Source organism: Carettochelys insculpta, chromosome 3 (genome assembly GCF_033958435.1).
Source record: "Carettochelys insculpta isolate YL-2023 chromosome 3, ASM3395843v1, whole genome shotgun sequence".
Classification (NCBI taxonomy): Eukaryota; Metazoa; Chordata; order Testudines; family Carettochelyidae; genus Carettochelys; species Carettochelys insculpta.
Window position 1 is genome coordinate 105212076 of NC_134139.1, and position 17447 is coordinate 105229522.

Here is a 17447-nt window from a genome sequence, read left to right on the forward strand (position 1 = left end):
ACTGTCACCTAAGGCTTGTGAAAATGAGGGATCATGGTCCAATACAGGTTGTATATTGTAGGTTGAAAACTACGACAGTCTCACTGGGCTGACCTATGGGCTGTAGCACTCCTGGACTCTTTGCAGTGCTGGTGTGAGGAGTTTACACTGCTATGCCCCTCTAATGCCAGTCCGCTCAGCTGCTGGATCTTGCAAAGAGGGTTCCTGAGGAGCAACTTTATGGCCACCTACTTAGTTCATGTACCGGGAGAATTCTCCCCAAGTGGACGTGGGTATCTAAGAGCTCAGTTACGCTGCTCCAGTCCTTGTATCTCAAATAAAGCAGCTGGTATCAGAAGGAGGCCCTTCAGGTCTGAGCAAAGTCATACTCTTAGCATGCTACTAAGAAGATGATGTTGCTATATACTGAAAGGACTGAAGCGTAGCCCAGCCTGCCAATGCTTCCTCATCTAATTGTCCCATTGGCCTCCATATGGAAGTCCCATTGACTTGACGGTGGCAATATTATTTCTGACAATAATGTTAAATATGAGCAAGCTTCAGAGACTAAGCTAATTTAAGTAAAAAAGGACACACTTTATTTATCTACAAGGCAGTACATTGTCATATCAAAAATTAAGTGCAGATAAAGCTGCACCAAATGCTATTAAGGCAGCAGAGTCAGAGTCTTCTTAAAAATAAAACAAAACAAAAAAAATCAGTGTTCTTGCCGTATTGGCAGAGGTCTGGTATTGCAGTACAAAGAACCATACATCTCTAAGAACCTGATTCAGTATGTGAAACCCAAGTTAGGAAACAATTAGGCTAAACATGGAACAAAACAGACGACATGAACAAGACAGCGTTCTCCCAAACATATGAAGGTGCAATACATGCTCTTACAAACCAAAGAGGAACAAAACAAAACCAAGACAAAAATATCTCCCAGGAACAGTGTTCAAAAGTATTGCTTATAAAAAGGGGGGGAAAAGTAAATATATAAAAAACAAAATAAAAAAGGTCTGAAATGCTAGTGCATAGTCGATCAGCTAACACCAAAGTTTGTTTTCTTTCCATATAAAGCTCTACTGCCCCTCTTACACTAGCAGCACGTCTACATGCTAAAGTCCATAGCAGCAAAACACAGTATTCATTTGGCATTTACAAAATTAAATTACTGAATAAAAATATAATTTGTTCTCATAAATCTATGTTTCATACAGTAATAATTTTTAAAGCAAGCTAATAAAAATCCCCCCTCCCAAACAGAAACACACAATGTATATGTGGTCTAAAACCAAAACAAAATCAAACAGTACTTTAAACGGTATGGATTTTTGAGCATTCACAATCTTGATCAGTTTTCCCCTTTGTACAGACCAGCGTTTGTAGTAATGCTTTTTTACTGCGGTATTTTATACCAATGCATTTTGTTCAGTGATTTAGAATAAAACTGTTTGAGTACCTGCTCTTTATAAAAACCTCACACATTTCATCACTGGAATAACAATACTGGTGTAGTATGTTTGCTTGATCTGAAAAAGTCCCCCCCATCCAAAATCACTTTGTTTTCAGAAAGTCTGCATCAAGGTAATTAATAATTAATTGATTAAAATTCAATACCTAATAATTTAGGCAAGTGTCATTTATTTAAAAAAAAAATCCTTTTAAGTTGGGTGAAATCCAACAAGAATACGCTCAGTGACTAAATGCACTTTGTGCTGCTCCCAACTGTTGTACCACAACAAAAATATGCTCTTCTCCCACTTGTGAAAAGTTTTCATGTAGAGGAATGGTGAATTCCAGGCCAACGTGAAGTGTTTTGAAAACCATAATGCTTGTCTGTAGACCCTTTACATGACCAGAGTCCGGGCTGAGAATGCATTAATGTATTTGCGTGCCTGATCCGTAAGTATCATCTGATCCTCTATCTTCCCACAGGATGCTGATTCCCAGGTGTTGCTCAGATGCTAAATTTCAAAAAATAAGGAGAGATGTTAGGGTCTGGTAGCATATAATACATTTTTTGTACCATGGTAATACCTCCAAGGCCCAACTCAGCTCAGTTCCCTCAGCACACCAGACACTATACAAACATACTATGAGAGAGGCCTCATCCTGAAGAATTCAACATCTAATTAGACAAGATATACAAAGGAAATATCCCCATTTTAAAGATGGTTAATGGAGGCAGAGAATGAGATAAGCTGACTTCCTCGAGGTCAAACAGGCAGAGAGAGAAACAGAATTCTCATCTCCTATGATTGAGGGACTTCTCTGAGCCAGAAGGCTAGCCCTCCTCCACATGAGAGAATTTTCAGAGAGTTCCCTTAGCTTGTCTTTCTAGTAATGGCCTAACCAGAGAGGTTCTTTGCAGGTTAACCCTAATGCCATTCTGGGACTAGTCAATGTGACACAGATTAAAACTGCAAACATCCATAAATTCCTGCTGTATTGTTATCCTATAAAGATAGATTCTGCCTAACTCTGCATGTGTCTACTACGCTTGAGGATCATGACGGCAGATAAGAAATAGGTCAGTCTTCTTAGCCCCTGTTATCTATGTGTAGACCCAGTTTAGCATAAAGAGGAAGAGCAGAAACAACATGCTAACTATGATTTAAGACATTTCCCTTTTTGGCTTATTTACAGGGATTGGAGACTCTACTCCAGGAGTCAGCAACCTTTGGTATGGGTGCCAAGCGTGGCATGTGAGCTGATTTTCATTGGCACATGAGCCCTGCCCCTTCTCCTCAATGCAATTGGGAGCTTGCTCAAAGTCATGCCGTCTGTGGATTAATGAAAGACCAGCTAACACTACCAACCACCACCTGACTGGTAAAGCTCTGCATTTTCACGTATTTATTAAAGAAGCTGTTTTAAGTAGGACTATTAGTGACTTTAAAAAGTATCACTGGCACTCAGGCTGTACACAGAGGTCAAAAAGTCAAATTTTGACACTCTGCCTTGGAAAGGTTGCTGACCCCTGCTCTACTCAGTAGAGTGTTGCACTGACATACATGTATCCACACTGGGGGCTATGCACACTGTGTTTGTTTACGCACTATACAGGTGAAATATTTTTCATTCTCTTGAGTCAGAAGCATCATAGATATTTCAGCTCCTGGGACTTAGTAATGTACACATTTTTCCTCTGATCTATTTTTGTTGTTCAAACTAGCACTTTGTCATCCAAACACACAATTGCATTATTAGGTAGGCCTAGTCCTACAAATTTCCGTGTATTTCAAACTTCTAAACATAGTAACTTGATTCAAAATTGTTTGCTAAAAGGGGAACTGTACTGTTATTGCCAGCATGCTGGTGGACCTCCTGACTGCTTTCAGATCTAAAAGTGGAGCCAAATCAGCAGAAACAAACATGAAACCTCCTTTGCCTGAAACATGCAGCACCTTGTACATTTCAAGATGAACACTGCTTAGTTACATGGTCATTATATGACCTACTCTTAGGCCTTTAGATTAAAGTATGCGCTATTTAAGATACCTGTTTTGGCCGACTAAGCACATAAAAGGTTCCTCAAGTTAGTCTTTACCCTGAATGTATATAAAATATCACACTAACTGGGAACAAAACGTTATCTGAGACACTTTTAGCTTAGACATGGAAAATCAGGGGCGCTACATAATTTGAAAGATTATATAAATAGGGGTTTATCCTAGAAAATATTTCACAAATGTCCCCAATAAAATCCTTGCTGTGCTGGGTGCCATACAAACACATGGGCTGACATATTCCCTGCCCCAAAGGGTTTAGAATCCAAAAGAGATAAAACAAATGAAGAGTGAAGGATAAGGATATAAGCTGAATGATCAGGGTGAAGGCTGGCACACATCTTATTAAAGTTGTTTTCTATATAGCTAAATGTTTCTTTCATTTATTTTTGCCTTTCTCCCCTTTATTTTTAGATTCCAAATGTTGGGCCTGATCCTCCAGTCTTTTTCTATGCAAAAATTCCCACTGATTTCCAATAAAGTCCCATGCCCAGACGTTGTGCTTGGCCAGCCATGAAACACTAGGCTCTGCATGTATCTGTGAAGAGAAGAGAGGTTATATGCCTCATTTAGCTCAACCTCATCTTGTCATACACCCTGTGGTGTAGCTCTGTCTTTATTACATACCACAGCCAAAAAGCAGGTGTGACACACTTTTCACTTCACAGACCTGCATGTGATATGCCACAAAATGCTGCTACTTCCTTGTACGTTTTAGGTAAACAGCTTCCAGTGTACAATTTTCAAAGGTGCCTAAGTCATTTAGAAGCCAAACTTATATTGATTTAGGTACCTCTGTGACCTGCGAAATGTTTAAAACTCCCCCACCCTACATTTCTGGCTTCTCTCACAAAAGTGTCAAATTAATCTCTGCTGTAAGTCCACTGATTTTACTGCAGCGATGAATTTGGCCTTCAGTAAACAGTGGAAAGAAAATTCTCCCTTATTTGTTCATTCCAGAAAAGTCTGTTGCTTTAAAGGATAAAAGTATGTGTTCATTTTCCTTATGATCTTCTGAAGTTTCAGTGTGCTGGGGGTCTTCAAAAGTGGGTTCACTCTTCCTTTAAATAGCTGAAAACATATGGCAGGCAAAATTTCATCTGCCACAATCTGATAATTTAGTTTAAAAAGGAACTAAAATCATACAGCAAAATGTCCCAATTCATAAACTATTCTTGAATGTCAGTATTTACACTAGACTTTTTGCATTAATAAACATATATATGTGTTTAAAAAATCATGTATCCTGCCTTATCCACAGGGTGCTCTAGGTCAACTATTCTACTTAAAGAAATTAAATAACATTTTCACCACACTGGCCTTCATTTAAGTGAGTGTAAAGACAGAAAAAAAACAATGAAACAGTACCATACCCTGCTTTTGGAAGCTTATCTTCCATCCCACAATGAGGAAGCAAGAGCTGCATCAGGCACATATTATGGGAGAACAGGAGAATTCAATGGATCCGCAACATGCTTCTATTTAAACTAACTTACAGGAGCACTGCTCTACAGCCATGATGGAGAATTTGGCTTCTAATGTTTTCTAGGTATTTTTAGACTTGATTAATTTTCCCCTCCCTGCCAAACAGACACAAGAACCCAAGAGGAGTCAAATTCTCTAGTCCAGTACAAGTCAGTAATAGATTTGTTTGAATGTAGATCACAGAATTGGGACCAAAGTACACGTATGATTTCTATTGAAGTTTTCACTCTTGTCGCTTGGTATTCAGATAGTGCTTTAAGAAAGTTAGAACAAGCCCCTTAGACAGCACAATGCCTTTGTTTTGCCAGCCTAGCGGCTCACTTCTGGATGCACATGTCAAAGTCATCAGAACTTGTGCAATTCTTGCATTCTTGGCACAGACTGCTAGATCTCACAACCCAGGCAGAGCCTGTTTCTGGATGTGACTGTACCAGTCCAAGAAGCCACTTCATAAAAAGGGAAAAGCAATGTGGAGGCTGAGAAGCACTATGAATGGCTCTTTCCCATGCAGTTCGATCAGCAAAAGTGTCAATGGAACTCAGCTGCAGAAGAATTTCAGCATGGGTGTCGAAAGCAGAGTATTCACATCAAAAGACAAAAAGAACGGGACAGGGGCTGAGCAGAAGGCTAGAGACGTAAAGGAAACAGTTCAGAATCAGACACTAAATATGCTTTTTAGAGAGCCCTCGTTACCTTCTCTGTTTTGGAACTCACTGGAGGTTGTCTTACGTCGGCAAAGCTGTTGATGTCAATAGGAGTTTTAAGGCACAAGGCCTAAAGGACCGAGCCCATAATTAGAAGATTTAGGGCATAAGCCAAAGCCCATTGATGTCAAATGGGCTTTTGAGCAGGCGTTTGGTCTGCTTATGGGTAAGAATTCTTTCAGCCTTTTGATACCAATATTTCTGTAGCAGTATTTTTGTTCTTTCACATACAGTTTTCTTTTCTTCTTTAAATCAGAATCATGGGGAAAAAACAGAATGGCTTCATCTACACTAGCCAAGTTCTTTCAAAAGAGCCCATGGAGTGTCTACACACATAAAGCATTCTTTTGAAAGTAAATCGAAAGAATGTGGTGCTCCTTTCAAAATCGCTCTTCCTTTCCCATTTCAGGAAGTACGCCCCCTTTCGAAAGTTTCGTTCTAAAGAAAACGTGTAGATGCTCCGCAGGGCCCTGCTTTTGAAAGAACAATCTTCATTTTCAATCCCTGGCCCACTCTTTCAAAAGCGCAGGGGCTGTGTGGACACTCTTTTTCGAAAGAGCAGATCACTCTTTTGATCTGCTTTTTTGTGTGTGGACTCACGCTTTCGAAAGAAGTTCTTTTGGGAGGGATCTTCCGGAAGAGCTTTTTTTGAAGGATCTCTGTAGTGTAAATACAACTAATATGTATGCAGAAATTCCCATACAATTCCAGACCTGGGGTACAATTCTAGCTGGGTCATTCTCCTGGATAAATTTTTTGCATCAGTAATCTTACCAGCACATCCTTCTGTTGGCAGAAGAATTATATAACTTATCCTGTAACATGCCTTCAGCTGCCTCAGGCAGAAGTGAACTGTAAACAAACTATTAAAACTTTAACTGGGATATCCACCTAAAGCACTTAAAATAAAAACTTGGATCCTTTAAAGAAAACAGAAGAGTAAGCCAAGACGAGGCTGTAAAAAGGTACGTTGGACAGGACTAGCTTTTCTGCACCCAGAATGTATGATGCCTTGTATTATGCCATATGTGTATATTTAACACATTCTTTTAGCATTACCACAGTATACCTGTTGAGAATGGTGCTCACCGCCAAGCATTGGCTTAGTCGCGTAATACAGAGCTACCCCATTGTTGGATATGTAATATAATTTGGGCAAATGCGTGCATATTGAAAGATATTATTTTAAACTCCCTGGGCCGGATTCTGATCTCAGGTCAACGAAAGTCTGCAATAACTTCACTGAAGTTATTGATGTGCCTCTACGTTGGCACTGGTGCATCTGAGCACCATTTGGTCCAGTTGATCTAACATTAAAAAAACTACAAATCCATTCTCAGGGATGAGACAACTTAGGGGCTACGGTTACATTACAGCGCTCCGTCTACAGAAGTCAATGTCGAAAGAGATTTCCTGACAAAACTTCTGTCAACAGCGTGGCCACGTGCAAAAGCCAATCAGGAGAGCGCTCTGCTCTGTTGACAGAGCAGCTGGACTGCCTGGCTGCTCTCTTGATGAAACGGGGACCCAGAAGCACAGCAGACAGGGCTGCCCATGGTCCTGGATGCCTGGTCTGTTGAGAGAGGGGTCCCCACAGTGCCCATACAGCATTTTTGTTCACAGAACCTGTTGACACAAGGTACTCTTCCTCATCTGAGAAAGGGAGAAAATTGTCAGTGAACGTGCCAGGTTTTGTCAAGGTACTGTCAACAAACCGCGCTTTGTGTTTCGACGCTCCACTAGTTTTGTCAACAAAACCAGGGTTTTGATGGCAAAACTCATTAGTGTGACCGTAGCCAGAGCGTTTTACCCCTACTTCTCTGCCTAAAGGAAATGTAGGGTACTGAGACCAACTGCAAGCTGTGCTGATACTTTATGGCTGAGTTCCAGCATGCCATTAAAAGAAGGATTAGGGTAGAAAAGCAGAGCTTTTCATTTAAGAGTAACAGCAGAACAGATGCCCCAATAAAGCATTCCCCTAACGGAACATAATACCCACCAAATATAACCTTAAACTTTCCTATTTCATCCGCATTTGGAATCAAGGCATGTCCTTTCACTAGCTGTTTATCAGTTACATGTTCATAGAGATTAATGTCCATGTCAAATTACTGTAAACCAATTCTTATTTTGCTTATGGAATAATCAGTTCTAATTTGCTCAAGCAGCAGCAATAAAATAGCACTAAAGATATGTCTACACGACAAGTAAACATATGTGGCTAGACTGTCGCTGAACTGGGATTGTGGAGTCATAAAATTGTGGCGTAGACGTGTGGGCTTTTGGTGGTGCTGGGTCTCTGGGATCCTATGGGCTGCAAACTGAGCCTGAAAATCTATACCACCATTTTACAGCCCTGCAGCCCAAGCCCAGCATGTCCAAGTCAGCTGGCATGAGCCAGCCACAGAAGTTTAATTGCGGCATAGACTCTTACCAGAGCACCGAGCAAACCCCTTCTCAACTTGGTGTTCTTCCAGTTGCACAGCTATGCAGCCCGCTCTTGCTTAATAAAACAAAACTATCAAGGTTCTTTGGCTTTTATTATCATACTGATTGTATCAATGGTAGGAACAGGTATTTGGTGCTGAAAGGGCCAAAAGCTAGATTATTTTTCAGGCAAAATTCACATTTGGAACCAATGAGAGTTTTCCTGGATAAGGCTAATGGGACAAACACTGAGCACCTGCCAGGTTCTAACTCCACATAAGGACTTTGGAATTTGATCCTTACATTTTTCTTCCTTCTTTAGATTATATTCTTTCACTTCAAAGTGCAGCTCCTAATGCTGGAATGGCCTCTCTACTGCCACGTGCCTATACCCTGTCTGTGGTCTCTGAAAACTGCATGAAGGAACCACACCTGGTAAGGCAGAAGTCACTTGGGACACATTTGGCACCTAAATTCTGCTGCCCAGAGAGAAGACTACATTGCACAGATTGACTGGCACCTGATTTCTGACATCATCTTGCTCCCTTTAGCTGTGCAAAGCAGAGCACCTGTGCCTCAGCCATAAAGAGAGAGGGGGACTACCCAACTAGCAGAAAACATGCTATACATCATGGCCACACTTCCCTTCCCCGTGATCGTCAACCTTTCTAGTGGGATTAGGGCTCTTCTGTTCACTCTGGGAGCAGAGGGAAATGTGGTCTTATGATCCTTGTGTTCCCAGAAAGTCAGGGATGAAAACCAGTCACCAGGAGGTTCTCCAAAAAGATCTTTGCTGCAAGCTATATAGGTTATCTCAAATGCATAGGTTGTGCTTTCTAGCTTAAGTTTAGTGTGCTATAAGAAATCCACCAAATGAAAAAGAATAGGAGACAATTAAAGTTCTGGTCAACTCACAACAACTGACTCTTGGAGAAGACTAACAAGGCCTCAGAATAGCAGTAACTGTGTCTTTAACTTACATTGCACTCATTCTTTAAGAGAAAATTAAGATTGTGACATAAGCCATCGAAAGTCAGGAAATTCAAACTGAAGGGTGTCAGTCTGTGGTTAAAAAGAGGAAAGTGACAGGAGCTGAAGGTTTAAGAATGTGCAGTTCTGAACACCAGGCTTTGTACAAAATGTAGTTTGCTTTTGTTACATCTAAACAAACACATTTTTAGGAGTTTTATTTTTAAAAATGACTGCTGTGAGATGACGTGTTTTGCCAGAAGACTGTAAGACTGGGTGTACAGTCCATGATTTGGCCTCATTTTTTTTCTCTGGTATTGTATATGCTGTGATCATTCTTGCTGCTATCTGATGAACTAATGAATGTGTTAGTCTATTGGGTGAATGTATAAATGTTCTTTAACAGCAAGGGTATTTCATTTGAACAACCAAATCCTAAAGGCCTTAGAGAACCAGGCTTTACTCAGATAAAATCCCTTTGAAGTGAATCCTGGGAAATGACTCTAGTCATCATGCCAAAATCTTATTGCTTGAAGCCCTTACTTTGGCAAAACTCCATTTGAAGTGAAATGCAGTTTTGTTTGAATGATGATAGTTTAAGGTAGTGGGTGAAACCGGGTGAAATTTGCATTAAGCCCAAGCACAGTACACTCTGATCAGTCTGGGAGACATTCACAGCTTTTGGATAACTGATGTTTGGCTAAACAGAGGTGTTCATTTGAGCTAGGGTCTAGATACAGGCTGGGTAGTAAAGTTCAGGGCACCGCTGGGAGTGGCAGGCTGAAAAGTCACACAGGAGCACTGTTCTACTTGACTTGCTGCTGCTGGTGCCATTCCATGCTATGAGCCCAGGAATGAGTGCTCTGAACGTGTCACTTTCCTGCTCCCTCCCACCCGTCACCCCCCGCTTGCCACGCCCACCAATGGGCTGAGCAGATGCTTGCTGCTCTGGACTGTAGCTATACAAAGGCCCGTAAGTAATACTACAGTGCCAATCGGGCCCTGCCCTGCTGGTCAAGGGAGAGGCTATGTCCTGGTTTATGGGGCTCTGCGATGGGAAAGGAGTGCTGCCTAGCATGAATTAGACACATCTCCTTTCAGCAGTTTCCAACTTTTCTGAGAGGGTGACCCATTTTGACAATTCAGTAAGACGCTGTGACCCAAGGCAATTCAAAACTGAGAGGAGGTTCTCCCCGGGAGAAAAAAAAATTCTAAATCTTGATCTCCCCGCCACCCTCAGGGCTTAAATCTCCCATAGCCCCAAACTACTCCCCCCACCCGCCCCCAGGCTTAAACCTCTCGCCGCCTCAAAACACCTCCACCCCATCTACCTCACATGAGCGCCACCGCTGCTCCTCACTCAGCTTCCCCCAGCCCTCCTACTCCCTTTTTCCACCTGCAACATGGGCTGTTCCTTCTCCTGCCTCACTCAAATGGGACTCAGTTTAATTGGTTTAATGGCCAGATCCCTCCTGCCGGCTGTTAAACCAATTAAACTGAGTTCCATATAAGCATGGTAGGGCAGGGACTGGGAGCTGGAGGAGAGATCGGCGATAGCAGCAGGAGCTGAAAATGGCTCCTTAAAGAGCCACATGCGGCTTGGAGCTGCTCAGCTGGTGACTCTTAGAAAATCTAACAGCAACCCACATTTGGGGCCTGACTCACAGGCTGTGAATCCCTGCTTTAAGGGGAAGGATTTCACTGCTGCGTTCTGTCCTGGTGAATATACTGCTTGTAGTCTGGAATGCAATGGGGGGATTCAAATAACTAGAAATCTATGGGACAGAGTGTAAGAACGTGAAATCCATCCTGAGACAAAGGCCCAGGGATAGTTCAAACTCCCTCAACATCTTCTACAGGACTCCCAGTCCACAGTCCCTGCCTTCTGGTCACATGGGTTACATGGATCATTGGACCCAACAACACAGATCCCCAGTTCATCCCCCGGCCTGCGCCCACCTTACTTGCCACACTGGATTATAGGGGCCTGGCACAGAGACCATGTTAATAGCACGCAGGGCTGGCTCAGCTAGCAGAATCTCCACAGTAAAACAAAACATGCAAAGAAACTGCTCTGCACATTTTTTTACTTCACAAGAATTGCGGCCTTTTCCTCTGAGTTTAATTACTCAGAAATACAGAGAGAAGTCAGATTATTTGGAGAGCTAATGGTTGCCGAAGGCCAGTGTTTCTAAAACAAATGCTGGTGAACTTACTGCTTTTCACTTACATCAATGTAAACAGTTTTTAAAAATGTACTTGTGAGCTAAAACTGCGTGCTATAGATGTTTTAGGCCAAAGAAAGTTTTTTTTTTTACTAATTTAGAAGCCATGTCCCTGCTGACACACATGACTTCAGAAAAATAATCATCAAAGGTCCTCTTATCTTTCCTTGAGCTATAGTTAGTGGGAATTTTGCTTAAGTAAGAAGTACTGGATCAGGCTCAAAATATTAAAAGCAATACAAACCCCCTTGAAAACAATTATACTTCATCCAGATATATTTTACATATCAAATTCTACTCTTGTTTAATCAGTGCATTTGGTCAATCATGTGCGTTCATGTGATTGAAAAGATTTTAGTGAATTATTATAAGGAATTATTCTTATAAAGAAACAAGGGAATAAAGCTGAATGGAGCATAAAATCAGAGGTTTATAGGGTTATTGTGGTTTATAGATATCAGTGGTTTATAACCAAGTTGAAAGTGCATATGAATTGATGTCCTGCAAGGGGTTATCCTTGGGTACAGTTCTGTTCAAGATCTGCCTCAATGATTAAGATAATGGAATTTATAAAGTTTGCAACAGATAGCAAGCTGGGTGGGGTTGCAAATGCTCTGGAGGATAAAGATAAAAATTCAAAATAATCTGGACAAACTGGAGTAACGGCCTCTAGTAAGTAAGATGAAATTTAGCCAGGACAAATGCAAAGTACTGTGCTTAGGAAGGTAACATATACAAAATGGGAAATGACTACCTAGCAAGCAGTACTGCAGAAAGGGATCTGAGGGCCATAGTGAATCACAAGCTAAATATAAGTCAACAGTGAGACACAGTTGCAAAATAAAGCAATCATCATTCAGGGAGGTATTAGCAGGAATATTGTAATCAAGGTATGAGAAGTAATTCTTACACCCTGCTCTGTGCTTCTTAGACCTTATCTGCAGTATTGTATCCACTAGTGGATGCCATATTTCAGGAAAGATGTGAACAAACTGGATAAAGTCCAGAGAAGAAGAACAAGAATGACTGAATGTTTAGAAAACATGATCTCTAAGGGAAGACTGAAAAAATTGGGTTTGTTTAGTCTTGAGAAGAGAAGACTCAGAGGGGACATGAAAACAGTTTTCAAGTACATAAAAGTTTGTCACAAGGAGGGATTTTTCTTGTTAAATTATCAGGACGGGACAAGAAGCAATTGGCTTAAATTGTAGCAAGGAAAGTTTAGGACATTCGGAAAAGCTTCTTAACAGAGGGTTGAAGCACTGGAATAAATTACCTAAGGAGGTTGTAGAATCTCAGTCATTGGAGATTTTTAAGAGCAGTTTAGACAAATATCTGTCAGGATGGTCTAGATGGTACTTAGGCTGTGCGTACACTGGAGAGCTTACAGTTGCACAGCTATACTGGTGCAGTGGTGCCACTGTAAAATTGCTTATATAGCTGCTCTATGATGATGGGATAGAGCTCTCCAATCAGCATAATTAATCCACCCCGAAAGAAAAGCAGTAGTTAGGTTGGCATGAGAATCTCTCCCGCCGACACAGTGCTGTGCAGACTAACGTTTATGCTACCACAACATGTGTCATTCAAGGAGGTGGCACAGTCATACCTCTGAGCAATATAAGCTTTCCCACCATAAGTGGGAAGTCTAACTTTAGTCCTACCTTGAGAGCAGGGGACTGAACTAAAAACAGCTTCCCTTGCAATCCTTTAATTACTAGTAAACTTACCTATGGAAATAACATTTAGGCTACGTCTACACGTGCAGCCAACATCGAAATAGTCTATTTCGATGAATAACGTCTACACGTCCTCCAGGGCCAGCAACGTCGATGTTCAACTTCGACGTTGCTCAGCCCAACATCGAAATAGGCGCAGCGAGGGAATGTCTACACGTCAAAGTAGCACACATCGAAATAGGGATGCCAGGCACAGCTGCAGACAGGGTCACAGGGCGGACTCAACAGCCAGCCGCTCCCTTAAAGGGCCCCTCCCAGACAGTTGCACTAAACAACACAAGATACACAGAGCTGAGAACTGGTTGCAGACCCTGTGCCTGCAGCATAGATCCCCAGCTGCCGCAGAAGCAGCCAGAAGCCCTGGGCTAAGGGCTGCTGCCCACGGTGACCATAGAGCCCCGCAGGGGCTGGAGAGAGAGCATCTCTCAACCCCCCAGCTGATGGCCGCCATGGAGGACCCAGCAATTTCGACGTTGCGGGACGCGGCTCGTCTACACGGTCCCTACTTCAACGTTGAACGTCGAAGTAGGGCGCTATTCCTATCTCCTCATGAGGTTAGCGACTTCGACGTCTCGCCGCCTAACGTCGAAGTTGGTGCCGCTACTTCGAAGTAGCGTGCACGTGTAGACGCAGCTTTAGAAAATGGAACAGGGAAGGGAACAATATAAAGGAAACAATTACTGAATATAGGTAGGCACTGAAGAGAGTTTCAGTTATTTTACATCTATTAGAAAAATTCTGCTTTTATTACATACACAAGATCCTCTAAAAGTGGATGAAATGAAGTTGGTGAGAGTAAAATTGTCCCTGTAAGTTTAAGAGAGACATTCTAACTCAAATTCATTGCTGATGTAAATCTACTGATGTCAACAGTTACACCAGGAATTAATTTTTTTTTCTTTTATCTGCATGTCACTAATGTTAATTTGAATGTGGTATGACAGACCCAAAATTAAGCTCTGGTGCATTGTTACCATAAAATTCATTCTTCAGTTCTGTTTTATATTTGGGCTGAACAATGGGTTTGGTGAAGGAAAAAACTTTAACCTTTGAGGTACTATACCAAGGTATCTTGCATCAGCTACTTGGTTTTTGTTTGTTTGCTTTTTTACTACTAGTTTTTCTTTCAGTTTCATAGTTATTAATTAATGGGTTAAGATATTAATCCAGTTTTTATTCAGTCTGTGCCTAAGGAAAATTACTTTTGGGCCAAATCTTGAGAGGTGCTGAATACTGACTGGGCATCCTTAATGTTCATTTAAGTCAATAGCATTTTTGTTTGACAGCGAAGTGCCAAGAGTATATACAGAAAATAGGCCAAAGTTAGCCTAATGTATTAATTTGCGCATGTAGCAAAACTCATACCAATACTGATATGAGGAAGGAGAAACAGTATTAAGGTCCATGGCTGATAACAGTTTATGAAGAAACTTTCTTTGACCAAAACTGGAAATTGTACTTGGATTTAGTATTTCCAAAGATGGAGCCATTCCATTCACCATACAGTAAATGTTTGGTAAATCACTAAGGGAGATGTTTTTCAAAATCAACAAAGGAGCACTATGGCTGATTTTCAATGGGATTTCTGTTCTTATGTCACTTAGGCTGTGTCTACACGTGCCCCAAACTTCGAAATGGCCATGCAAATGAGCTCATGGGAATAAGGGGACTTCGAAGTAGGCAGCATCCTTTCGAAAAGGAGCCCCGTCTGGACGCGCCGCGCGGCGGCAAGGAGCGTCAATTTCGAAGCGCGGCTGCCGCCCGCATGCTAATGAAGCACTGAATATGCATTTCAGCGCTTCATTAGTAAACTTCGAAATGGCCATTTGCATGGCCATTTCGAAGTTTGGGGCACGTGTAGACACAGCCTTAGAGAGACAAGGTGGGTGAGGTAGTATCTTTTATGGAATCAATTTCTGCTGGTGACAGAGGCAAGCTTTCAAACTACATAGTGTTCTTCTTTAGGTCTGCAAAAGGTACTAAGAGACTCACAGCTCATTATAAGAGCAAGCAGTTTAGCAGAAGTAGAGTGGCTCATTAACGCCCCTGCAGCCACAGAACAAAAAAGGGGTAGTAAGGAGTTGGAAAATTTTGCAATGAGTCGTGTCCCCCACTTGCCACAGCAGCAGCCTGCTCCTCTCCCTTTCTTCAGTTCCCTGGCCACTTGGGACTCTCTGTGCACTTCTCCTATTGCTGCCCTGTCCTGTTCTAGGCACCTGGCAGGACAGAGCCCTACATATTTTAACTCTGCGGTGTCCAATATGTGGTGAAGGGGGCAGCAGGATGTGGTAAATGTGGATCAGGAGAGCCGCACACGTGGGGCACCCCAGCTGTCACTCTGCGCACGTGTCCCATCACTTGGTGGGACAAGTGCATGGCAGAAGCAGCAGAGGCGGCTCCAAGCTGTGGACTCCTGAGGCCCTGCATGGCAGTGACTCCAGCTGCGGGGTGGCACAGTTTGCACGGTGCGGCTCCAGTTGTGGGGCGCTGGCAGAGGTACCTCAGGAGATGCAGCCAATTGGGGTCCTGTTGCCACTCTATGAGCTGTCCCCTGCCCTCCATAAGTCACTTTCTTCCCTGGATGGGCGGGAGTTGGGAAAGAGACCTATCTGTGATTTCCCTGGAGAAATAGGGTGGGCTAGGGGGCAGAAGGGGAATGGGTGCAGAAAAAGTATCAGGAACATCTGGCTCATGCCGAAACTTGCCACTGGAATTTGTTGATTTTGAGGAAATTGGGCTTAGAAAATAGTAAGGAAAAGAAATATTCTGATACAGTGAAAATATTCCATTTAATTGTTGGACCAGAACATTTTTCTTTTTGAAACAAATCCACGTAGGATGTTATTTTATATTATTAAATGTATATGTATTTAAAACTCGGCTTCAAAATATGTTTAAATTGGCCCCAAATTAATTTTGTTCAAAAATTTGGTTCTGCAGGATATTTCTGAATTCCTTCCTTTGATTCCAATTCAGAAAAAAATAAATAAATTTATAAATTGGAATTTCCTACTACTTATAAATTCTGGTTCTCACACAGCTCTACTACTGACTGATGTATGATTAACACTGAAAATATGAAAACATGGACAAACTTATGATCTTTAAATTTAAATGTATTGCTATATAAAGCATGATTTGAGCTTCAAAGGCATATTTTTGCTGCTTTGTTGAATTATAATAAATACCCAACATTCTTATTAATGCAGATTCAAAAGTAGATTGTTTAACTGTGGAACAGTTCTACAGAAAGGTGAATGACAGCTGCTAAATCATGCTTTACTGGATAGAGAGAATGGAGAGGAATATTAGTAGTATAGGACACATGCCTGTGGGCTAGGAACAATCTAATCCCCACTCTAAAACTGATTCACTCTCTGGCACTGAGCAGATTACTTAATATCTCTGCCTTCCTTTTCCCCATCTGTAAAAAGGGGCATAATGTTATTTAGCCATTTACTTTAAAAGTGAATGATGTGATGGAAAATTAATTAGTATCTGTATTTTTGTTTTATTCAATTTCTTCACCTTTTACCGTTCCCTGCGCCCCCCCCGGGGCCTGATTCAACAAACATAGAATTCAATGGGAAGACTTCCCATGACCTAACTGGATCAGGTCCTATGTTTCTTTTACATGTCAAAGGCTAAAATGTCATTCATTTATTAAAGTTTGGGAAATGTACATATATAGACAATGAATCTAGCCTTATTCAAATTACATTTAAACATACGAACATTTAATACAGTTAAGCAAGACTGCTATAAAAATATGGACAAAAGGCTTGCAAAATTAAGAGGTTTTCAAGTGGTAAACATGCTTCTCTGGTGTCATAAACTAAGAAAGGACTAGCTTGTCTGTGCCATTCTTCTAAATTATATTATATGGAGTACCACTGAATGCACAACCTGATAAAGTGAGGCACAGATAAAATGAGACCTTCAGTTTCCTAAACCAAAGACAATTAATGGTAACATCTCACCTCTCTGCACCTGAAAACTTACTAAATCATTCTGTAAAAGATGTCTAGTACATGTATCTATAAAGAGAGATTTATATATGAAAAGTAATTACCTGCAACGGACTGGCCACAGGCCTGTTTCTAGGCACTGCAAATGCTCTGTGAATGCTTTCATCCTCTTCCGAAACTGGCATCTTTAAAACGGAACTAGTAAGCAGATTCTAAACAAGGGCAGGAGTGGGGGAGGGAATTTAGTGGAATGGTCATAACACTAAGACCACAAACAATACACAAATGTTTTTATAAATAGACCCACCCCAACAGCGCAGTGTCTTGCCACACCGGGAGCTTGGGCCTTCTTGTCCCTAAGCCTGACTATAGAATAGCATTATAAAAAGTGTAGAGCAAGGGGCTGGATCCAATACAATCCTTAATCACATGCTTT

The 17447-nt window shown here is 41.5% G+C and overlaps 1 protein-coding gene across 3 annotated transcripts in view; it reads right to left on the reverse strand.

Moving 5' to 3' along the window:
* Positions 1–580: 580 nt before the first annotated feature.
* Positions 581–17447, reverse strand: part of MYB (MYB proto-oncogene, transcription factor) — a 37725-nt gene continuing 20858 nt past the window's right edge. For all 3 annotated transcript variants that reach the window (XM_074988745.1, XM_074988743.1, XM_074988744.1), the window contains 2 exons: positions 17116–17223; positions 581–1949 (listed from right to left, as the gene is read on the reverse strand). In XM_074988745.1, coding sequence (XP_074844846.1) covers positions 1833–1949; positions 17116–17223 — 225 coding nt within the window. In that variant the 3' untranslated portion in view covers positions 581–1832. The remainder of the gene's footprint in view (positions 1950–17115; positions 17224–17447) is intronic.